This window comes from Salmo trutta, unplaced genomic scaffold, assembly GCF_901001165.1.
Source record: "Salmo trutta unplaced genomic scaffold, fSalTru1.1, whole genome shotgun sequence".
In the NCBI taxonomy this organism is placed as follows: domain Eukaryota; kingdom Metazoa; phylum Chordata; class Actinopteri; order Salmoniformes; family Salmonidae; genus Salmo; species Salmo trutta.
In genome coordinates this window covers 1,571,918-1,596,951 of record NW_021823412.1, presented here as the reverse complement: position 1 = coordinate 1,596,951, position 25,034 = coordinate 1,571,918, and the positions used below count along the sequence as shown (strand labels likewise).

General features: G+C 43.5%; 2 protein-coding genes across 2 annotated transcripts in view; both read left to right on the top strand.

Annotated features, from left to right (window-relative positions):
• The window catches only part of LOC115190848 (NACHT, LRR and PYD domains-containing protein 3-like), a 20,093-nt gene extending 7,573 nt beyond the window's left edge, over positions 1-12,520 (top strand). Inside the window, exons 2-11 of the mRNA XM_029748907.1 lie at positions 334-505; positions 4,959-5,125; positions 5,228-7,028; positions 7,112-7,282; positions 7,362-7,535; positions 8,942-9,115; positions 9,755-9,801; positions 9,930-10,479; positions 11,261-11,302; positions 12,514-12,520. Of these exons, the coding sequence (XP_029604767.1) occupies positions 387-505; positions 4,959-5,125; positions 5,228-7,028; positions 7,112-7,282; positions 7,362-7,535; positions 8,942-9,115; positions 9,755-9,801; positions 9,930-10,479; positions 11,261-11,302; positions 12,514-12,520 (3,252 nt within the window). The 5' untranslated portion in view covers positions 334-386. The remainder of the gene's footprint in view (positions 1-333; positions 506-4,958; positions 5,126-5,227; positions 7,029-7,111; positions 7,283-7,361; positions 7,536-8,941; positions 9,116-9,754; positions 9,802-9,929; positions 10,480-11,260; positions 11,303-12,513) is intronic.
• LOC115190794 (NACHT, LRR and PYD domains-containing protein 1b allele 3-like) lies at positions 12,070-25,034 on the top strand. Its single transcript, XM_029748872.1, has 9 exons — positions 12,070-12,120; positions 14,575-14,612; positions 16,227-16,291; positions 16,424-16,638; positions 16,827-17,083; positions 17,243-17,368; positions 23,780-23,912; positions 24,001-24,030; positions 24,660-25,034. Exons 3-9 carry the CDS (start codon positions 16,284-16,286, stop codon positions 24,992-24,994), a joined length of 1,104 nt encoding a protein of 367 aa, XP_029604732.1. The 5' UTR covers positions 12,070-12,120; positions 14,575-14,612; positions 16,227-16,283; the 3' UTR covers positions 24,995-25,034.

The window sequence follows — 25,034 nt, the reverse complement described above, 5'->3', positions numbered from 1 at the left end:
ATCCTGTGGCGTACTGCATTAGCATCGAATAGCCCCCGCGATATGCAACTTTTCAGGGAAGTTAGGAACCAATATACACAGGCAGTTAGGAAAGCTTAGCTTTTTCAAATAGAAATTTGCATCCTGTAGCACAAACTCCAAAAACTTGTGGGACACTAAAGTCCATGGAGAACAAGAGCACCTCCTCCCAGCTGCCCACTGCTCTGAGGCTAGGAAACACTGCCACCACCGATAAATCCGTGATAATTGAGAATTTCAATAAGCATTTTTCTACGGCTGCCCAAGTCTAGCAACTTGCCCAAGCCTCCCCATTTCTCCTTCACCCAAATCCAGATAGCTGATGAGTCTCTCTGGGGAGAGAGAGGAGGGGGACCACTGCCTCTGAAATGAGTCTCTCTGGGGAGAGCGAGAAGAGAGGCACTGCCTCTAAGAGGAAGTATTCTGACCGAGAGGAGGGGGCCACACCCTCTAAAAAGAGTCTGCCTCAAGACACCAGTTCTAAGAGGTAAGAGATCAATTGTAAATATAGTTATTTTAAAGATATACAACACATTTTAAGAGAAGTGTTTCCAAATTAGATAACATGTAGGCCTATATCATTAAGTTAAAAAATCCTAGGACCAACTGCAAACACAAGCTAGGTTTCTTTCCAGCTGGCGACATATTTTAATGTCAATATTCTAAAATCAGCAGAAAAATTACATTAATATTTTCCCACAAGGGATGTAGACTCCCTACGTGATGACATTCCTGTTATGGTGCAGGTAGACTACCTACATTAATAGATTCCTATTATGGTGCAGGTAGACTACCTACATGATGACATTCCTGTTATGGTGCAGGTAGACTACCTACATTAATAGATTCCTGTTATGGTGCAGGTAGACTACCTACATTAATAGATTCCTGTTATGGTGCAGGTAGACTACCTACATTAATAGATTCCTGTTATGGTGCAGGTAGACTACCTACATTAATAGATTCCTGTTATGGTGCAGGTAGACTACCTACATTAATAGATTCCTGTTATGGTGCAGGTAGACTACCTACATTAATAGATTCCTGTTATGGTGCAGGTAGACTACCTACATTAATAGATTCCTCTTATGGTGCAGGTAGACTACCTACATTAATAGATTCCTCTTATGGTGCAGGTAGACTACCTACATTAATAGATTCCTGTTATGGTGCAGGTAGACTACCTACATGATGACATTCCTGTTATGGTGCAGGTAGACTACCTACATTAATAGATTCCTGTTATGGTGCAGGTAGACTACCTACATTAATAGATTCCTGTTATGGTGCAGGTAGACTACCTACGTGATGACATTCCTGTTATGGTGCAGGTGGACTACCTACATTCCTGTTGTAGAAACAAGAGGAATATAATTTTTGGGGTCAAACAGCAGCCAAGCATCGATCTTTGTGGGATAATAATGATGACAAAACCCTGTGAGTTTGAATCTTGTGGTCACACATTGAGATTCTTGGTTGCAAGTACGATTCACAAATCTGTCATTTGTATCATGTTGTGTTGTTTTTTTACCCCTTTTTCGTGGTTTCCAATTGGTAGTTACAGTCCTGCCTCATCGCTGCAACTCCCGTACGGACTCGGGAGAGGCGAAGGCCGAGAGTCGTGCGTCCTCTGAAATCACAACCCAGCCAAGCCGCACTGCTTCTTGACACAACGCCCACTTAACCCGGAAGCCAGCCGCACCAACATGTCGGAGGAAACACCGTACACCTGGCGACCGTGTCAACGTGCACTGCGCCCACCCCGCCAAACAGGAGTTGCTAGTGTGCAATGGGACACCTGCTGGCCAAACCCTGCCTAACCTGGACGACGCTGAGCCAATTGTACGCCCCATGGGTCTCCCGGTCGTGGCCGGCTGCGACCAGGCCTGGACTCGAACCCAGAATCTCTAGTAGCACAGCTAGAACTGCGATGCTAGGGAGTTCTTGTTGTCGGGAGTCCTTGTTGTGTGAAATTGAATAATGGTGGCAAACTTAGAACTTGACATTTGAATAAATTCAATACGATTTGCAAGAATTATTTATTTTCAGAATTATTACAGGCCCATTTACTACTATTAACATTCTGCTGTGAATCAAAAATACACTTGCAGATGTTTTATCTGTGCACGCTCAGAGTTCTGTCATTGTCACGTTACCAAGAGATTTGTAAACCTGTAAACAGTTTAGTAAGTTTATAGAAAGAGATTTCTATTAAAAAAAAAAAACGGTTTCAGCTGCTTTGGGGGCAGGATCTTTTTACTCCTGACCAATCAGCCAAAACCACAGCTGCCTATTGTTGCAACCATTGGCTGGATTGTTCCATCAATCAAATCTCAGGAAGTAGCGAAGAGGAATCGTACTTGTAACGATGAATCTCAATGTGCTACCATGAGATTCAGAATACAAACTCACAGGGATCTGTCATTATTATAATCCCATAGATTATTAATGTATGTGTGTGTGTGTGTGTATGTATATATATATATATATATATATATATATACATTTGCATTTACATTTTAGTCATTTAGCAGACGCTCTTATCCAGAGCGACTTACAGTAGTGAATGCATACATTTCATTTCATGCCTTTCTTTTTTTTTTTTTTTACATATACATATATATGTATGTGTGTGTGTATTTAACTAGGCAAGTCAGTTAAGAACAAATTCTTATTTACAATGACTCCCAATTGTGCACTGCCCTATGGGATTCCCAATCACGGCCGGTTATGATACAGCCTGGAATCGAACCAGGGTCTGAATGCCAAGAGTGTGCAAAGCTGTCATCAAGGCAAAGGTTGGCTATTTGAAGAATCTCAAATATAAAATATATTTTGATTTGTTTAACACTTTTTTGGTTACTACATGATTCCATATGTGTTATTTCATAGTTTTGATGTCTTCACTGTTATTCTACAATGTAGAAAATAGTAAAAATAAAGAAAAACCCTTGAATGAGTAGGTGTTCTAAAACTTTTGACCTGTACTGTATATTGGGTTCTGTAGAATACTATCAGTATGTGATCTTGTAGATATTGATTGAGATCTAACTTTCATTTTTTAACATTCATCACTGAAATCACCAGAGTGGTCTGTTCTCTGGGCAGTGAATTAGAGCAGAGACTATGTAAAGTAGAGATCCCAGACATGTGCAGGAGCTTCAGATTGTTTTGCTATCTGGAAAAGGCTTCCAGAGGATTCAGAACAGCAGCCACTCAGTTTTAAGGACTTGAGATCAGCCATGCAGTTGTTGTTTAACATGCAAAATATACAGTTCTCTTAAACCTGTTAGGGATAGGGGGCAGTATTTTCACGTTCGGATGAAAAGCATGCCCAGAGTAAACTACCTGCTACTCAGGCCCAGAGTCAAATATTTGCATTTTATTAGTAGATTTGGATAGAAAACACTCTGAAGTTTCTAAAACTGTTTGAATGATGTCTGTGAGTATAACACAACTCATATGGCAGGCAAAAACCTGAGAAAAATCCAACCAGGAAGTGGGAAATCTGAGGCTTGTAGTTTTTCTTTCTAATCCCTATCGAAACTACAGTGTCTGTGGGGTCACATTGCACTTCCTAAGGCTTCCATTGGCTGTCAACAGCCTTTAGAAACTTGTTTAATCCGTCTACTGTTACTGGGCAGAGAATAGGAGCTCAGTCAATCAGTGGACTGCCTGGGAGCAGTAAGTTGTTTACTGCACGGGCACACTTGGCGTGCCGCTCCTTATTTTTCATCTGTAATGAATATGCTATTGACCGGTTGGAATTTTATCAAAGTTTTATGTTAAAAAGACCCTAAGGATTGGTTGTAGACATCGTTTGACATGTTTCTAAGAATGGTAATGGAATTTTTGACTTTTTGTCTCTGGTTTTACGCTCGTGCATTTTGCCTTTGGATAGTGATCTGAACGCGCGAACAAAAGGAGGTATTTGGACATAAATATGGAGTATTTCGAACAAAAATAACATTTGTGGAAGTGGGTGTCCTAGGAGTGCATTCCGACGAAGATCAGCAAAGGTAAGGGAAGATTTATAATACTAATTCTGATTTTAGTTGACTCCAGAACTTGGCGGGTAACTGTATAGCTTGCTTTGGTGGCTGAGCTCTGTACTCAGAACATTGAAAAATGTGCTTTCGCTGTAAAGCTATTTTCAAATCTGACACAGCGGTTGCATTAAGGAGTAGTATATCTATAATTCTTTCAATAACTGTTTTAAAGTTTATCAACATTTATGATGAGTATTTTTGTAAATTGATGTGCTCATTCACCGGAAGTTTTAGGTGGCAACACATTTTCTGAACATCACGCGCCAATGTAAAATGTTTTTTTTTTTATATAAATATTAACTTTATCTAACAAAACATACATGTATTGTGTAACATTGAGTCCTGGGAGTGTCATCTGATGAAGATCGTCAAAGGTTAGTGATTCATTTTAGCTGTATTTCTGGTTTTTGTGATACCTCTCCTTGCTTGGAAAATGGCTGTGTGGTTTTTCTTGTGAAGTTGATGTCCTAACATAATCTAATGTTTTGCTTTCGCCGTAAAGCCTTTTTGAAATCGGACCATGTGGTTGGATAAACGAGAAGATTATCTTTAAAAGGGTGTATAATAGTTCTATGTTTGAGAAAATTGAATTATGAGATTTTTGCTGTTTTGTATTTCGCGCCCTGCTATTACATTGGCTGTTGGCGTCCATAACATGTTTTAAAGATATGAAACTAAAGAGAAACGTGTTCCCAAATTACATGAAATGTAGGTCTACATCATTCATTTAAAAGTCCCCAAATCGATTTACCAATAGCAGACTGTAGTTTTAAAACTAACTTCAGGACTTCTATGAGTTCCATTATACAGTTGTTAACATGAAGTAGATGAGGTATTGATGAGATATTGATGAGATATTGATGAGGTGATCTGTCTCCCTGTTTTGTTCAGTGTGCAGAAGCCCAGAGCAGAGTCACCTACAACCAGCCTGCTATCAATGAAGAGCGATCAGCCACCTGCTTTCAGCCAGGAACCATTACCAGATGACAATAAGGAAGTGGAGAGTTTGGACAGTGAGGATGTATTAAAGATCACATACAACCTTCTGGACAGAAGAAGTAAGACTGTGTTTCATACAATATCACAAAGAATGGTACAAAGGCCCTTTATAAAACACACACATTAACTGATGAGTCCCAACTCTCATTGTTTTCCTACAGGTCAAACTCTGCTGACAGTCCAACAAGACATCAAGGCTAAACTGAAACACAAGTATCAACACATATCTGAAGGAATTGGACACCATGGAAACCAAAGTCTGTTAAAGGACATCTACATAGAGCTCTACATCACAGAGGGTGGAAGTGGAGGGCTCAATAATGAACATGAGGTTAGACAGATAGAGATGGCATCCAAGAAACAAACCACACAAGAGACACCAATCAAATGCAACGACATCTTCAAGCCTTTACCTGGACAAGACAAACCTATCAGAACTGTGCTGACAAAAGGTATCGCTGGCATTGGAAAAACAGTCTCTGTGCAGAAGTTCCTCCTTGACTGGGCAGAGGGAAAAGCAAATCAGGACGTTCATTTCATGTTTCCTCTTCCTTTCCGTGATCTGAACCTGAAAAAGGACCAATACAGTCTGATGCAACTTCTTTCCCACTACTTCCCAGAGCTGAAAGAGATTGACAGCATTGAAGATGGTGAAACCAAAACTGTTTTCATTTTTGATGGTCTGGATGAGTGTCGACTTCCTCTAGACTTCAAAAACAATGAGAAGTGCTGTGATGTCACAAAGCCAACCTCAGTGGACGTGCTGCTGACAAACCTCATCGAGGGGAATCTGCTTCCCTCTGCTCTCCTCTGGATAACCACACAACCTGCAGCAGCCAATCAGATCCCTCCTGAGTGTGTTGACCAGGTGACAGAGGTACGAGGGTTCAATGATCCACAGAAGGAGGAGTACTTCAGGAACAAAATCCCAGATCAGAATCTGGCCAATGAAATCATCTCCCAAATAAAAACATCAAGGAGCCTCCACATCATGTGCCACATACCAGTCTTCTGTTGGATATCAGCCAGTGTCCTTGAGATGATACTGAAAGAGGCAGAGAAGGATGAAGTCCCCAAAACTCTGACCCAGATGTACTCACACTTCATTCTCATCCAAATCATTGTGAAGAACAGGAAGTACAACAAAGCCACAGAAACAAACCCAAAGGAACTGTCTCAGTCAGACAAAGAGATGATCCTGAAACTGGCCAAGCTGGCTTTCCAACAGCTGCAGAAGGGCAACCTGATCTTCTATGAGGAGGACCTGAGAGAGTGTGGCCTTGATGTCACAGAGGCATCAGAGTACTCAGCATTGTGTACAGAGATCTTTAAAGAAGAATCTGGGCTGTACCAAGAGAAGGTCTACAGCTTTGTGCATCTGAGCATTCAGGAGTTTCTAGCAGCAGTGCATGTTTTAGAATCATGTCTGGACAAGAAGGAAAATGTTTTCTCCTCCACTAGTGATGATGAAGAGGAGGAGTCAATCCAGTTGTCTGACTTACACAGGAGAGCAGTGGACCAGGCCTTGAAGAGTGAGAATGGACACCTGGACCTGTTCCTCCGCTTCCTTCTGGGTCTCTCACTGGAGTCCAATCAGAATCTGTTACGAGGCCTCCTGACACAGACAGGAAGTACAACACAGAGCAATGAGGAAACCGTTAAGAGAACAGTCAGGTACCTTTCAGACAAGATCAAGTACGAATCCTCACCAGAAAGGGTCATCAACTTGTTCCACTGTTTGAATGAACTTGGTGCCAACTCTCTAGTTGAAGACATGCAGACCTCCCTGCGATCAGGAACTCTTTCAGAAACAAGACTAAAACCTGACCAATGTTCAGCCCTGGCCTACCTGTTACTGATGTCAGAGGAGGTGCTGGAGGAGTTTGACCTGAAGACATACAACACATCAGAGGAAGGTTATCAGAGGTTGCTGCCGGTAGTGAAAACCTGCAAGAGAGCACTGTAAGTTCTGTTATTGTGTTGATGTATACAGTATCATTATAATGAAGGATTTGCATAGCTAACAGATTATCTCCTCTCTGCAGACTGAATGGTTACCTCACATATGAATCCTGTGAGACTCTGGCCTCAGCTCTGCAGAAACCAAACTGCCCCCTGAGAGAACTGGACCTCAGCTACAATGACCTGGGAGACAGAGGAGTGGAGCTGCTCTGTGTTGGACTAACCAGTCCACTCTGCAACATACAGACACTAGTGTGAGTTAAATATCTTCAGTATTAGTTATTATGTGGATGTTTTAAACATGTGTTAATCATGTGATCTTCTGCCCTCTAGTCTAGGTCAGTGTGGTCTGACAGAGGGTTGCTGTTCAGTTCTGGCCTCAGTCCTGAGTTCACCCAACTCACAACTGAAACAACTGGAGCTGAGAGACAATGACCTGCAGGACTCAGGAGTTACACTGCTGTCTGCTGGACTGGAGGATCCAGACTGTAAACTACACACACTGGGGTAAGTACAGCTGTTTCAGTCAGGTCTGTACTGAGCTGAGTTACACTGCTGTCTGCTGGACTGGAGGATCCAGACTGTAAACTACACACACTGGGGTAAGTACAGCTGTTTCAGTCAGGTCTGTACTGAGCTGAGTTACACTGCTGTCTGCTGGACTGGAGGATCCAGACTGTAAACTACACACACTGGGGTAAGTACAGCTGTTTCAGTCAGGTCTGTACTGAGCTGAGTTACACTGCTGTCTGCTGGACTGGAGGATCCAGACTGTAAACTACACACACTGGGGTAAGTACAGCTGTTTCAGTCAGGTCGGTACTCAAATCCAATTTTATTTGTCATATGCGCCGAATACAACAGGTGTAGACCTTACAGTGAAATGCTTACTTACAAGCCTTTAACCAACAATGCAGTTCAATAAATAGTTAAGACAATATTTACGAAGTAAAAAGTAAAACAATAAAATGACTTAACAATAATGAGGCTATATACAGGGGATACTGGTACCGAGTCAATGTGTGGGGGTACAGGTTAGTAATGAGGCTATATACAGGGGATACTGGTACCGAGTCAATGTGTGGGGGTACAGGTTAGTAATGAGGCTATATACAGGGGGTACCGGTACCGAGTCAATGTGTGGAGGTACAGGTTAGTAATGAGGCTACATACAGGGGGTACCGGTACCGAGTCAATGTGTGGGGGTACAGGTTAGTAATGAGGCTATATACAGGGGATACTGGTACCTAGTCAATGTGTGGATGTACAGGTTAGTAATGAGGCTATATACAGGGGGTACCGGTACCGAGTCAATGTGTGGGGGTACAGGTTAGTAATGAGGCTATATACAGGGGGTACCGGTACCGAGTCAATGTGTGGGGGTACAGGTTAGTAATGAGGCTATATACAGGGGGTACCGGTACCGAGTCAATGTGTGGGGGTACAGGTTAGTAATGAGGCTATATACAGGGGGTACCGGTACCGAGTCAATGTGTGGGGGTACAGGTTAGTAATGAGGCTATATACAGGGGGTACCGGTACCGAGTCAATGTGTGGGGGTACAGGTTAGTAATGAGGCTACATACAGGGGGTACCGGTACCGAGTCAATGTGTGGGGGTACAGGTTAGTCGAGGTAATTTGGGGGTAAAGTGATAAATAATAAACAGTGAGTAGCAGCAGTGTAAAAACAAAAGGGGGGGGTGTCAATGTAAATAGTCCAGGTGGCCATTTGGCTAATTGTTCAGCAGTCTGATGGCTTGGGGGTAGAAGCTGTACTGAGCTTAGTAAAAACAAATACTCTGAAAATCTGATGTTTCATGACATTGTTTGTGTCATGGACAAATGTATGGGTGACCTACAAGATGATTGACACCAGTACACCAACCTAGACAGCTGTTGTGTCTCTCTGTAGGCTGTCTGGCTGTCTGGTCAAAGAGGGGGGCTGTGCTGCTCTGTCTTCAGCTCTGAGGTCAAACCCCTCCCACCTGAAAGAGCTGGACCTGAGCTACAATCACCCAGGAGACTCTGCAGGGGGACTGCTTTCAGCTGCTCTGGTGGATCCCACATATAAACTGATGAAGCTGAAGTAAGTCAGAATAGATGTCCTAATAGTGTGAGCAGTGGTTGTGTCATATGTAGTGTAGTAGGGTCAGTAACATGAGGTCATGATGGTAGAATTAAGGGGAAGTTTACCCAGCAGGCTTAGCACTCCAACACAGCATACATCATCACCACATGAATACTCTTCTTCTGCATCTCTGATATCCTGTTGGAATTGTACTCTGTTCTGTATGCAGTAGGCAGGATAGAATACCTGTATGTCTCTAGTAATGAATTGTACTCTGTTCTGTATGCAGTAGGTAGGGTAGAATACCTGTATGTCTCTAGTAATGAATTGTACTCCGTTCTGTATGCAGTAGGTAGGATAGAATACCTGTATGTCTCTAGTAATGAATTGTACTCTGTTCTGTATGCAGTAGGTAGGATAGAATACCTGTATGTCTCTAGTAATGAATTGTACTCTGTTCTGTATGCAGTAGGTAGGATAGAATACCTGTATGTCTCTAGTAATGAATTGTACTCTGTTCTGTATGCAGTAGGTAGGATAGAATACCTGTATGTCTCTAGTAATGAACTTGGATAGTGCACCAGAACACAACAATATTGTTTAAATGTTGACTGCTTTATTAGGTCTTTGTCAGTCAATAACCTGTTTCTCCTACAGTGTGGATCATGGTGGAGAGTGCATGCTGAAATCAGGGCTGAAGAAATGTAAGTCTCTGCAATCCTAATTAACTGCATATTCAGAACTATAGTAACTAATCAATACTTGTTCTGTATCTACAAAACAACATTTTATATCAAGATGGGGTTTGCTTAAGCTCTCCTTTTGTCTACAGATGCCTGTCATCTCACCCTCGACCCAAATACAGCAAACCCACACCTGATTCTGTCTGAGGGGAACAGGAAGGTGACATGTGTGAAAGAGAAGCAGCATTATGAAGACCATCCAGACAGATTTGACTGTCTTTACCAAGTTCTCAGCAGAGAAGGCTTATCTGGATCTCGTTATTACTGGGAGGTGGAGAGGGATGGTGACATGGCTGATATTGGTGTGGTGTACAAAGGAATGAAGAGGAAGGGAGAGGAAGATGACAGTTGGATTGGAGGCAATGGGGAGTCCTGGTGTTTAGCCTGCTCTGATAGAGGCTATCACATTAACCATGCTGGAGTCAACAGATCCATCCCAGGTCCTGTTTCTAACAGAGTTGGAGTGTATCTGGACTGGCCAGCTGGTACTTTGTCCTTCTATAGTGTGTCCTCCTCTGGTACACTGACACACCTTTACACAGAACACACCACATTCACTGAACCCCTCTATCCTGGGTTTGGGGTTTCCTCCTCCTCCTCAGTGACCCTGTGTCAGATAGATGACCAACACATTCAGAGGTGAGTCATATAGCAATGTTTATTATTTGTTTTCCTCTGGAATCATTTCTATAATTACATTAGTAGTGGTGTGTTTTAATGTGTTCTGTTGGACCTACAGACAGTTAGATTAGTAGTAGTAGTGGTGGGTTTTAATGTGTTCTGTTGGACCTACAGACAGTTAGATTAGTAGTAGTAGTGGTGTGTTTTAATGTGTTCTGTTGGACCTACAGACAGATTAGTAGTAGTGGTGTGTTTTAATGTGTTCTGTTGGACCTACAGACAGTTAGATTAGTAGTAGTGGTGTGTTCTGTTGGACCTACAGACAGTTAGATTAGTAGTAGTGTGTTTTAATGTGTTCTGTTGGACCTACAGACAGTTAGATTAGTAGTAGTGGTGACTTCACATCTCTAGGGGGGTATGTAACTCATGATACCTGGTGACTTCACATCTCTAGGGGCTTTCCTCAAGATATGCAATGTCACATGTAATGTCACCATCAGTATTGATTTTATCAAAGTTGACATAGGGGGTTATGTCACATTTACATAATTCGACTCCCAACCCACAACCCTAACATTGCAAGCACCATGCTCTTCCAACTGAGCTACACAGGACCACATTTTGAAGTTGACATAGTATGTCATGTCACATTTGACAATGCACTCTACATAGGGAGCTGTTCTGTCACCATTTATACACATTTTGTATTGCTTATGAAGACTGTATGTATGCTATATAAAGCCTTTATAAGTTGTATATAGTTTAATCACAGTCTATCCTTCTGCTTTACCAACACCAGAGACCATGGTGGAGAGAGTTGTATCAAGCCTGGACCTGAGAACACCAGAGACCATGGTGGAGAGAGTTGTATCAAGCCTGGACCTGAGAACACCAGAGACCATGGTGGAGAGAGTTGTATCAAGCCTGGACCTGAGAACACCAGAGACCATGGTGGAGAGAGTTGTATCAAGCCTGGACCTGAGAACACCAGAGACCATGGTGGAGAGAGTTGTATCAAGCCTGGACCTGAGAACACCAGAGACCATGGTGGAGAGAGTTGTATCAAGCCTGGACCTGAGAACACCAGAGACCATGGTGGAGAGAGTTGTATCAAGCCTGGACCTGAGAACACCAGAGACCATGGTAGAGAGAGTTGTATCAAGCCTGGACCTGAGAACACCAGAGACCATGGTAGAGAGAGTTGTATCAAGCCTGGACCTGAGAACACCAGAGACCATGGTGGAGAGAGTTGTATCAAGCCTGGACCTGAGAACACCAGAGACCATGGTGGAGAGAGTTGTATCAAGCCTGGACCTGAGAACACCAGAGACCATGGTGGAGAGAGTTGTATCAAGCCTGGACCTGAGAACACCAGAGACCATGGTGGAGAGAGTTGTATCAAGCCTGGACCTGAGAACACCAGAGACCATGGTGGAGAGAGTTGTATCAAGCCTGGACCTGAGAACACCAGAGACCATGGTGGAGAGAGTTGTATCAAGCCTGGACCTGAGAACACCAGAGACCATGGTGGAGAGAGTTGTATCAAGCCTGGACCTGAGAACACCAGAGACCATGGTAGAGAGAGTTGTATCAAGCCTGGACCTGAGAACACCAGAGACCATGGTAGAGAGTGTTGTATCAAGCCTGGACCTGAGAAATGTGAGTTAACTGATAATTGTTTTTAAGTCAAAATATGATTAAAGCGTTCATCATAGTTGAGTCCCAGACAAGGAACACAATCCACAATCGTGATCTATTTGGTCAAAACAAACTTAAAGGTAGAGTCAGCAATATGACGTAGATGCACAAAGTAAACACCATAGTGCAGGGGTTCTTAAACTTTTTCAGCCTGGGACCCAAATTACAAATGTTGTGTTTTCCTGGGACCCAAGCTTAGGAAAATATGCAACTATACGTAAATATCGGTACATTTCACTGACCTTATGCCTAAAACAGATGCAATATAGACAAAAACAAAAAACAATGAAATTAAATAAATATATATTAATGTTCATTTTCCCCCATTAAAAACACTCTTACATATCTGTGTAGGATGTAACTGTTGCTGCTAAAATACAATAAATAATTTTCATCCTTAACTGGAATAAAGTGATTGATCACATCACACAGGTGTAGACTAGAAAACACACACAGTCCTAATGAGAGGTGTGTGACTGGTTGAAGTCTTCAACGAGCAGGTCTATTCTGGGCTCCGTGTTTATCAATGCAACACTGAGGTCATACTCAGCCTTGTTTCTGTACTTGTTTTAAGTATGTCAGAGTTGAGAACCCTGACTCACATGGGTATGTGGAACCAAACTGGATCAGAACATCTACTGCTTTCTCAGTCAGACAGGAGACCGCTTCCTGCTGTAGATGAGTGTTTGCCTTTCTCAGTCAGACAGGAGACCGCTTCCTGCTGTAGATGAGTGTTTGCCTTTCTCAGTCAGACAGGAGACCGCTTCGTGCTGTAGATGAGTGTTTGCCTTTCTCAGTCAGACAGGAGACCACTTCCTGCTGTAGATGAGTGTTTGCCTTTCTCAGTCAGACAGGAGACCACTTCCTGCTGTAGATGAGTGTTTACCTTTCTCAGTCAGACAGGAGACCGCTTCCTGCTGTAGATGAGTGTTTGCCTTTCTCAGTCAGACAGGAGACCACTTCCTGCTGTAGATGAGTGTTTGCCTTTCTCAGTCAGACAGGAGACCGCTTCCTGCTGTAGATGAGTGTTTGCCTTTCTCAGTCAGACAGGAGACCGCTTCCTGCTGTAGATGAGTGTTTGCCTTTCTCAGTCAGACAGGAGACCGCTTCCTGCTGTAGATGAGTGTTTACCTCAAATCAACTTGCTTCAATAAGTTTATTCCAGTTCAGAATACTAATTTATTACTTGTATTTAAACAGCAACAGTTCCAACCTAGACTAGGTTTCAACAATAATATCTACAGGCCTGATCATTTTTTATATTCATCTGTACTGTTACTAAGGGTTGCACCATCACTAACTAGCTAGCTTGCTTTGGCTAATTTGAGCTAATAGCTGTGTACAAGGCCAGGGGATTGTTTGAAAGAGAAACTCACTTCTACTACAATGAGAGTTAGTACTCCCTTATTTCTGCTTATCATCGCCTGTTATAAAATGACAACAATGCCTTGCTAGCTGACTTGAAGCATCCTGAAGCATTCTGCCTTGTTCTGAAAGACCTCCCTGGGTTCACCATCATGTTGTGGATGGTAAACCCATCCACAACATTACTACCGTTAAACACGTCCCCGCACAAAACACACAGTGGGCGCTCCTCGTTATTTCTCCGTTTGTATGAAAGCGAGAGCAACTCATCCCTGTATTTGCGTTTTATGACAATTGAGCTCATTCAGAACTTGTGGCTAGCATGAGTCCATTTGATGATAGCGGTGAGTGATGTTGAGTGGGAATGACAAGTCAGTGGCTGACAGGGCATCATCTGCTGCTGAACGATGTGTCCTTCAAGAAAACTGCAGAAAAAATATCCGGTGAACCGCGAAGCACACGGGCATCTCCTTTTCCCACTCACGCAGCTGCCAAACGGAGCAGAGACCGCTGTTAAAAGGCAGAGAGCGCAGATGCACTTGGCCGAATCAATTCCAGTAATTAATGAAATAATTATACATTTACTCTGACACGTCGTGACCCACCATTAACAGGTCCGTATAGTGGGTCAATTTCTACAACAACTAAGAGCGTTGTACCGCAAGGCTAGACCGCTGTTTTGTTTCCGTGGTTACCACTCTGTAAGAGAGTGAAGAGAACCTTTCCACATGGGCAGATACTGTTTGACTGTGTGAGAGAGAAGTCAGACATCTTGCTCATCACAATATCTGTGGTGCTGCTCGTACATCATCATTTATCTGACTCTACCTTTAAGCTCTCATCCTAGGATCTACCAGATATCAGGCCCCAACATCTACAAAACATGGACCAGAACGATGTTGTTTCCTGCTTCCACAAACATTCATTAATATAACACTAATGTCAGATTATGGTATGCTAATGAGTGTACATTCTGAGACTGTTGATCACTTATATTTATTTTTATTACAATAAGATTCTGTTTTAAATAACAACTACTTTTGACTTTAGTGATTCCTCAGAGCTGTAAGACTTGTGACCATGTTGAGGTAAGTCAAAGTCAATTCTTACTTTTACATCAAATCAAATGTATTTATAAAGCCCTTCTTACATCAGCTGATATCTCAAAGTGCTGTACAGAAACCCAGCCTAAAACCTCAAACAGCAAGCAATGCAGGTGTAGAAGCACGGTGGCTAGGAAAAACTCCCTAGAAAGGCCAGAACCTAGGAAGAAACCTAGAGAGGAACCAGGCTATGAGTGGTGGCCAGTCCTCTTCTGGCTGTGCCGGGTGGAGATTATAACAGTACATGGCCAAGATGTTCGAATGTTCATAGATGACCAGCAGGGTCAAATAATAATAATCACAGTGGATGTCGAGGGTGCAACAGGTCAGCACCTCAGGAGGAAATGTCAGTTGGATTTTCATTGCCGATCATTCAGAGTATCTCTACCGCTCCTGCTGTCTCTAGAGAGTTGAAAACAGCAGGAGTCAGGCACAGTCTCAAAGCCAGGTGTGTACTGACCAACCATTCATACTGGGATTTAGACAGTCCTGTGTTCTGCTTTAGTAATATAAACAGTCTCAAAGCCAGGTGTGTACTGACCAACCATTCATACTGGGATATAGACAGTCCTGTGTTCTGCTTTAGTAATATAAACACAGTCTCAAAGCCAGGTGTGTACTGACCAACCATTCATACTGGGATATAGACAGTCCTGTGTTCTGCTTTAGTAATATAAACACAGTCTCAAAGCCAGGTGTGTACTGACCAACCATTCATACTGGGATATAGACAGTCCTGTGTTCTGCTTTAGTAATATAAACACAGTCTCAAAGCCAGGTGTGTACTGACCAACCATTCATACTGGGATTTAGACAGTCCTGTGTTCTGCTTTAGTAATATAAACAGTCTCAAAGCCAGGTGTGTACTGACCAACCATTCATACTGGGATATAGACAGTCCTGTGTTCTGCTTTAGTAATATAAACACAGTCTCAAAGCCAGGTGTGTACTGACCAACCATTCATACTGGGATTTAGACAGTCCTGTGTTCTGCTTTAGTAATATAAACACAGTCTCAAAGCCAGGTGTGTACTGACCAACCATTCATACTGGGATTTAGACAGTCCTGTGTTCTGCTTTAGTAATATAAACACAGTCTCAAAGCCAGGTGTGTACTGACCAACCATTCATACTGGGATATAGACAGTCCTGTGTTCTGCTTTAGTAATATAAACACAGTCTCAAAGCCAGGTGTGTACTGACCAACCATTCATACTGGGATATAGACAGTCCTGTGTTCTGCTTTAGTAATATAAACACAGTCTCAAAGCCAGGTGTGTACTGACCAACCATTCATACTGGGATATAGACAGTCCTGTGTTCTGCTTGTAGTCATGCAGGATTTTAGCTGATGTTATATTTTGTCAGACAGTTGAATTGATAAATCACCAGCATTCCATGTAACATTGAATAAATACATTAGATTAGTTACTTTGGTTAATGGGCCAGTTTCCCAGACACAGATTAAGTCTAGTCCTGGACCTTAAAGATCTTTCTATTGAAACTTCCATTGAGCATGCTTTAAGTCCAGCGCTAGACTCAATCTGTGTCCAGGAAACAGGCCCCATATGTATTACTGACATGCTTGTCCTTGTTCAGGACTCCACACACTGGCTTCAGATTGAGCCCTTGACTTCCACTGTCCAGGGAGTGACAATGTTCAGGTAAAATAACTACTTTTAACATTTCATTCCACCTGCTAGTGTATTTCCCCATTACCTTTGGGAATAGTCTTCTAATCCAACCTCTCCATTTGACCATTGACCCTCTCTACCATATATTGTTGTTGCCCTCAGACACAGGACACCCAAAGGGAGTTATGAGTGCACAGTGTCTGGGCTCCGCTGGCTGTGTGAGAGAGATGTCATTCTGAAGTATCACTTCAGGAACTGGGATCCCTACAGTCAACTTCTGAAAGACATGCAGTACACACAAGGTGGTCCATTGCTGGACATCACTATGGAGTTAGGTGAACTGGAGGAAGTTCATCTGCCACACTGTGTCTGTTTAGGTAAAACCATATAGAAATAGTATTCAGAAAGACATTTCCATGTAACTGAGTTTCACTTCCTGAATGAATGAATGAACTATTCTGGGAGTTTGAGTTTACTGTGATCTGGTACTGCATAATCTGTGTGTGTTAGTTGGATGAATAATAAAATATTTGTCTTTCTGTCTCCTTTCTATTGTGTTGTTCAGGGACCAACCCTTCCCTGAGGAATGAGATGAAGATTCTTCATGTAGAGGAACATGGAGTGTCTTTAGAGGAAGTGCATGAGGTCACCAGATTCCATGCTAAGATTCTCCATCCCAAGTTCTCACCTATCGGTCCGATACTGAGATTACTGTCTTGGGACGTAGATGTCCACTGTGAGCTGATGCTCTATCTGACAGTGAAAAGGGAAACATTAATTTCTCGCCTATACCTGTTCCCCTGGAACCCCAGCCAAATACAGGTGAGGGACCATTATTTTAGAGATGACCTTAACTAACCAGTGGTGCAGTTTATGTTGACACTCATTAAATGAAGAGAATAGTGTGTTGCTAGTTTTCTGAATAATGTTTGAATTAGACTATACATTGACTGGCTGTGTATTCCATGCCTCGTGTCGCAGGCTGTGAAACAACAGGAAATGTCTGAAGGGTCTAAAAGGATTCTCATCACAAATCCAGAGCAGTCCCTAAAACTGAATAGTTCCTTCAGACTGAACATTCCCTTTTCTACCGCCATCAATCCACAGGTACAGTTTCAGTAGAATAAGAACATGAATCTGACATTTAAGTCACATCTCTCTGTCTCTCTCTCTGTCACATCTGTCACATCTCTCTCTCTGTCACATCTCTGTCTCTCTCTGTCACATCTCTCAGTCTCTCTCTGTCACATCTCTCTCTCTCTGTCTCGTTCTCTCTGTCACATCTCTCTCTCTCTCTATGCTGGCAGTGTTTGGTGCATGCTGGGTATTGTATGAGCGAGTGTGAGTGTTGTCTGGCCTGTGGTTTCTTTCTAGTTGCATTTTTTTGGTGTTTTTTCTTTTTCTGCTGATTCAGGTTTTTTTCAGTGGTAGAATTAGATATATTGTATTTCTTGTTGAATTGTCCTGGTGTTGGTGGGGATGGCGACCCACATGTGGTCGGCGTCCCTGCCACTTGGGCACGGCTTGAGGTGTGTTACTGAAGCTACTGTCACTGTGGAGGAGTATCTGGTCTCAGTAGGAGAGAAGGTAGGCTATGAAAAAGTTACACCGCTGTTTCTCCGTCAACAAGGGTTACGATTTTGAATTTACCACCTTTTATTACAAATGAGCGATTGGAGCATGAGTTATTGCGGTTTGGGAAGTTGGGTTTCAAACACTCGGCTCTGAAAAAGGTTGTCGTTTCGGGCGACAGGTGTTTATGTTTTTGGATTCACCGGAGCAGACTTTGGAGTTCTCGTTTAAAGTCAAGTATGACAACAGACTGTATATGGCTTATGCTGGTACGGGTAGTCAACAGTGATTTGAGTGTGGGGATGTTGGCCATAAGCAACATGCTTGCAGGTGGTCCTCGTAACGCCTGGGCTCACTAATGTAGGGATAGGTGGGCTGACAGTGGTAGAGCAGCCACAAGCACCTGTTGCTGAGGAACAAGTTGTTTGTGTTGAGGGTACTGAGTTGCAGTTTGTACCAGAGCGGAACATAGCGTCTCATGTGCAGCAGAAAAATATTGTTGTAGGAGCTCAGGATGGATCAGGGGAGTCATTTCCCCAGACTGCTGAGAAGATGCCCAGTACGCATGATGGGGTACAGGAGGGGGTTCAGGTGGGGCTAGTCTCTCAGGTAGTGGAGATGCCCAGTACGCGTGATGGGGTACAGGAGGGGGTTCAGGTGGGGCTAGTCTCTCAGGTAGTGGAGGAGATGCCCAGTATGAGTGATGGGGTACAGGAGGGGGTTTAGGTGGAGCTAGTCTCTCAGATAGTGGAGGAGATGCCCAGTATGAGTGATGGGGTACAGGAGGGGGTTCAGGTGGAGCTGGTCTAACAGGTAGTGGAGGAGATGTCCACTACTAGTAATGGGGTACAGGAGGGGGTTCAGGTGGAGCTAGTCTCCCAGGTAGTGGAGGAGATGACCGGTACTAGTGATGTGATACAAGTGGGGAGGTTTTATTTTATTTTTATTTAACCTTTATTTAACCAGATAGGCCAGTTGAGAACAAGTTCTCATTTACAACTGCGACCTGGTCAAGATAAAGCAAAGCAGTTCGACACATACAACAAGACAGAGTTACACATGGAATAAACAAACATACAGTCAATAATACAGTAGAAAAAGTCTATATACAGTGTGTGCAAATGAGGTAGGATAAGAGAGGTAAGGCAATAAATAGGCCATGGTGGTGAAGTAATTACAATATAGCAATTAAACACTGGAATGGTAGATGTACAGAAGATGAATATGCAAGTGTAGATACTGGGGTGCAAAGGAGCAAGATAAATGAATAAATACAGTATGGGGATGAGGTGTTGGGTGGGCTATTTACAGATGGGCTATGTGCCGTGATCTGTGAGCTGCTCTGACAGCTGGTGCTTAAAGCTAGTGAGGGAGATATGAGTCTCCAGCATCAGTGATTTTTGCAGTTCGTTCCAGTCATTGGCAGCAGAGAACTGGAAGGAAAGGCTGCAAAAGGAAGAATTGGCTTTGGGGATGACCAGTGAGATATACCTGCTGGAGCGCGTGCTACGGGTGGGTGCTGCTATGGTGACCAGTGAGCTGAGATAAGGCAGGGCTTTACCTAGCAGAGACTTATAGATGACCTGGAGCCAGTGGGTTTGGCGGCGAGTCTGAAGCGAGGGCCAGCCAACGAGAGCGTACAGGTCGCAGTGGTGGGTAGGATATGGGGCTTTGGTGACAAAACGGATGGCACTGTGATAGACTGCATCCAGTTTGCTGAGTAGAGTGTTGGAGGCTATTTTATAAATGACATCACCGAAGTCAAGGATCGGTAGTATGGTCAGTTTTACGAGGGTGTGTTTGGTAGCATGAGTGAAGGATGCTTTGTTGCGGAATAGGAAGCCAATTCTAGATTTAACTTTGGATTGGAGATGCTTAATGTGAGTCTGGAAGGAAAGTTTACAGTCTAACCAGAGAGAGTCGGCCCAAGAATTTAACCCTGTGCCACCCCCATAGAGACTGTCAGAGGTCCGGACAACAGGCCCTCCGATTTGACACACTGAACTCTATCAGAGAAGTAGTTGGTGAACCAGGCAAGGCAAACATTTGAGAAACCAAGGCTGTTGAGTCTGCCAATAAGAATGTGGTGATTGACAGAGTCGAAAGCCTTGGCCAGGCAGGGCTGATGATCGAGGTAGGGGTAGCCAGGTGGAAAGCATGGCCAGCCGTAGAAAAATGCTTATTGAAATTCTCAATTATAGTGGATTTATCGGTGGTGACAGTGTTTCCTAGCCTCAGTGCAGTGGGCAGCTGGGAGAAGGTGCTCTTATTCTCCATGGACTTTACAGTGTCCCAGAACTTTTTTGAGTTTATGCTACAGGATGTACATTTCTGTTTGAAAAAGCTAGGCTTAGCTTTCCTAACTGCCTGTGAATATTGGTTCCTAACTTCCCTGAAAAGTTGCATATCGCGGGGGCTATTCGATGCTAATGCAGAACACCACAGGATATTTTTGTGCTGGTCAAGCAGAGGGGAGTCAGGGGTCTGTGGCCTCAGTTGAGGAGGATCAGAAGAAGGATATGGATATTTCAGCTGATAGCAGCTGGCGATGACTCAATTCACAATCTAGGTGAGGTAAATGGGTTTCTGGACCAGACTTTTGGGAAATCTGTTAAATTGGCCTGGGTATTAGAAGTAATAAAACAGAAAAGGCTTCATGTAGTTTTCCAACAGGAGATACATAGTGATGAGGCTAATGAGGTTGACTGGGGAATATGGTGGGAGGGGCAGCATATACTCAGTCATAGTACTACTTTCAGTGCTGGGACGGCAATTTAGTTTTCCTCAGGCTTAAGGGTGACTGTGGTATCTAGAGATTGTCACGGGTTGGGTTTTATTGGTCAATGTTTTTTTGTAATGTTTCTGCTCCTAATGAGGGTAGAGAGCGTATTGCTGGATTTGATCAAATAAAGGAAACCTTAAGACAATGTGACCAAGAGGGGTGTATGGTTTTAGGGTTGGACTGGAACGGTACACTGGATTTTACTGTTGATCACACTGCTGAAGAACCTCACCTGCGGTCAGCTACTTGTCTGTCTGGTCTTCTAACCGAGTTTGAGATTTCTGATATGTGGAGAGTAAGAAATGAAAAAGTTAGGCAGTACACATGGTTAAAAGTTAATGAAGGTGGTGTCAGTGCAGCAAGGTTAGACAGGTTGTATGTATCTGATCACTACTGTAGTAGTTAATGAAGGTGGTGTCAGTGCAGCAAGGTTAGACAGGTTGTATGTATCTGAGCTCTACTGTAGTAGTTAATGAAGGTGGTGTCGGTGCAGCAAGGTCAGACAGGTTGTATGTATCTGAGCTCTACTGTAGTAGTTAATGAAGGTGGTGTCGGTGCAGCAAGGTCAGACAGGTTGTATGTATCTGAGCTCTACTGTAGTAGTTAATGAAGGTGGTGTCAGTGCAGCAAGGTCAGACAGTTTGTATGTATCTGAGCTCTACTGTAGTAGTTAATGAAGGTGGTGTCAGTGCAGCAAGGTTAGACAGGTTGTATGTATCTGAGCTCTACTGTAGTAGTTAATGAAGGTGGTGTCGGTGCAGCAAGGTCAGACAGTTTGTATGTATCTGAGCTCTACTGTAGTAGTTAATGAAGGTGGTGTCGGTGCAGCAAGGTCAGACAGGTTGTATGTATCTGAGCTCTACTGTAGTAGTTAATGAAGGTGGTGTCGGTGCAGCAAGGTCAGACAGGTTGTATGTATCTGAGCTCTACTGTAGTAGTTAATGAAGGTGGTGTCAGTGCAGCAAGGTCAGACAGTTTGTATGTATCTGAGCTCTACTGTAGTAGTTAATGAAGGTGGTGTCAGTGCAGCAAGGTTAGACAGGTTGTATGTATCTGAGCTCTACTGTAGTAGTTAATGAAGGTGGTGTCGGTGCAGCAAGGTCAGACAGGTTGTATGTATCTGAGCTCTACTGTAGTAGTTAATGAAGGTGGTGTCGGTGCAGCAAGGTCAGACAGTTTGTATGTATCTGAGCTCTACTGTAGTAGTTAATGAAGGTGGTGTCGGTACAGCAAGGTCAGACAGGTTGTATGTATCTGATCACTACTGTAGTAGTTAATGAAGGTGGTGTCGGTGCAGCAAGGATAGACAGGTTGTATGTATCTGATCTCTACTGTAGTAGGGTTGTAAGGTGACATTACTGCTGAGGGTTTTTCTGATCACCATATTGTTACTGTTGATATTCACTTGTCCTGTCCATGAAGGTCATCACCTTATTGGTATTTTAATGTGCCGATATTACATGACGCCATGTTTTGGGAAAAGTTTTTGTTGTTTTGGGAAGAATTGAGGGTTATTATTTCTAATAAGAGATGTTTTAGACGTTTGTAAACTGTCTGATGTGAATGTGGGTTTACTTTCTTTGGATCAGGAGAAGGCTTTTGACCATGTGGACCACCAGTACATGTTCAAAACAATGAAAGCCTTTGGGTTTGGGGATGTTTTTTTGTCTTGGATGAGTTTACTGTATGCTGGGGCCTCATGTATGATGAAGGTGGGGGTGGTTTGAGTTGCCCCATCCCTGTCCAAAGGGGTATTAGGCAGGGATGCCCAACTTCAGGACAGTTATATTGTCTGGCAATTGAACCAATACTTTGTTTTTTAAGAGCGAGGCTTACTGGTTTCTCTGTGCCAGGGGTTATGAAGGGTCCCGCGATAGCACGGTCTGCGTATGCTGATGACGTGACAGTTTTTATTACAGGGGGTGAGGATGTTAAGGTTCTCTCAAACGCTCTAAAGGTGTGTGAGGGGGTCTCCTCAGGTAGAGTTAATTGGGGAAGGAGTGAATCACTGTGGGCAGGTCAGCTTCAGATAGGGTCCACTCCACGGTTGGGATGAAGACTTTTTCTAGGCTCCGATGTCTTTCAGAAAAATAACTGGGATTGTGTAGTGGAGAAGGTGTGTGCCAGATTGTCTAGGTGGAAATGGGTGCTACCCCAGCTGTCTTATAGGGGAAGGGTGCTGGTAGATAATAACCTAGCCACCTCTACGCTGTGGCACAGACTAATGATTTTACAGCCACCTGATACAAGAGCTTCACAGGACCCTTGTCCATTTCTTCTGGTCGGGACAACATTGGATTAAAGCTGCAGCCCTGTACCTGCCACTGCACCAGGATGGACAAGGCCTGGATGGACAAGGCTTTCTGGCTTCAAGCAGCCCAGAGACTGTTGTACAGTGACGGTTCTAGCTGGGTGGATACAGTCTACACATTGATGAGGAGAGCAGGCTGTTTGGGCTTAGACAAGCACCTTTTCCTCTTAAAGCTGGAGGGGGATGATTTGTCTGGCCTGACTCCATTCTATGGGTCTGTTATGCAGACTTGGAGAGTTTGTCATGTTGGGGAGGGGTGTCCATTCTGTGCTGAGTCTGAAACTCTGGTACATCTGTTCTTACAGTGTCCCAGGTTGGTCGGGATGATTGACCTGATCACTGGTTGGTTCTCAGCTCTAGGAGAGGTTTTCTCTTCCCAAATGTTTATATTTGGGACAAAGTCCAGGTTTAGTAGAAGGGGTGTAGTTCTCTTAACTTTGTGTCAGGGGCAGCTAAATTAGCAATTTGGAAAACATGAAAGAACAGTATTCGGGGACAGGGGTCTGTGGACGTGGTGGGAATGCTGGAGGGGATGTTGGCAGCCAGACTGAGGGTTGAGTTTGCCTGGACAGGGGTCTGTGGACGTGGTGGGAATGCTGGAGGGGATGTTGGCAGCCAGACTGAGGGTTGAGTTTGCCTGGACAGGGGTCTGTGGACGTGGTGGGAATGCTGGAGGGGATGTTGGCAGCCAGACTGAGGGTTGAGTTTGCCTGTTACAAAATGGTTAACATTGATCTGTTTGAGTATATGGGGTATTCAGAGGCTGTTGTGTTGAGTTAATGTGGAGGAAGATTTGGTGTTGTGTTTTTAATTGATGTTTAACCTCCCTCCCTCTCTCTCTCTCTCTCTCCAGAGGATTCATCTCATACAAAGAGACAGCACAACAAGCTTTTTCAGGGCGATTGTGAAAATGACAGGGGTTGACATTGAGATGGAGTTATTCAGTGATGATGAGAGGACAGTATGGAAAGAAATGGTATCACACGGTAGGAGCACATGTCAATCATCACTTTGTACTTTAGTACCAGATGCTATTTAGAGTGATATTATAACCTCATGTTGTTTATCTTTCAGATGAATACATCACTGAAACCCATTCAACTAGTAAGTAAACATGAGAGATACAAACCAATGACTTGAGGGTCAGTCAACATGGTTTACTGTAGGACCTGGACTAGTCCTGATTATAAAAGACTGTCTTCAAGAACAATGACATCTCCTCCAGGACTTGATGTAGATTAGTCTGGTTCTGAATGACCCAATGACATCTCCTCCAGGACTTGATGTAGATTAGCCTGGTTCTGAATGACATCTCCTCCAGGACTTGATGTAGATTAACCTGGTTCTGAATGACCCAATGACATCTCCTCCAGGACTTGATGTAGATTAGCCTGGTTCTGAATGACCCAATGACATCTCCTCCAGGACTTGATGTAGATTAGCCTGGTTCTGAATGACCCAATGACATCTCCTCCAGGACTTGATGTAGATTAGCCTGGTTCTGAATGACCCAATGACATCTCCTCCAGGACTTGATGTAGATTAGCCTGGTTCTGAATGACCCAGCCTGTTTTTCTATGTCTGTGAAACCGGCCCTAAATGTGAATATGTGATATGTTCAGGTCGTTATTGTGAAAGATCATGTTTTCTCAATACTTTTATTTTAGGAGTCTGTTTCTAAATGACTGAAATGTAAATGTACAAATGTAGTTATTTTGTAACCTGACTCTCAGGTGCTGTGTTGGGGGCAGGAGGTCCGGCTGAGAGCAGTCTGACTGGTTCTGCAGAGCAGCAGCTGCGTTCTGTACGGACAGAGTTTGTGAAACGAGTGTCAGGACCTGTCCTGAATGAACTGCTGGACGGACTACTGCAACACACAGTCATAAACCAGGAGGAAATGGAGTCAGTGAAGGTGATAGCTGAGAGGACAGAGAAGGCACGTGACATCATCGACATGGTGTTGAGAAAAGGAACTGAGTCATGTTCCAGGATGATCAACCTTCTTGTGGAGCTGGACCCCTGTCTTTGTTCACTGCTTCAGATCAACACTGTTGGAGTACCAACCTAATGGTAGAATGGATAGTAACAGTGTTGGAGTACCAACCTAA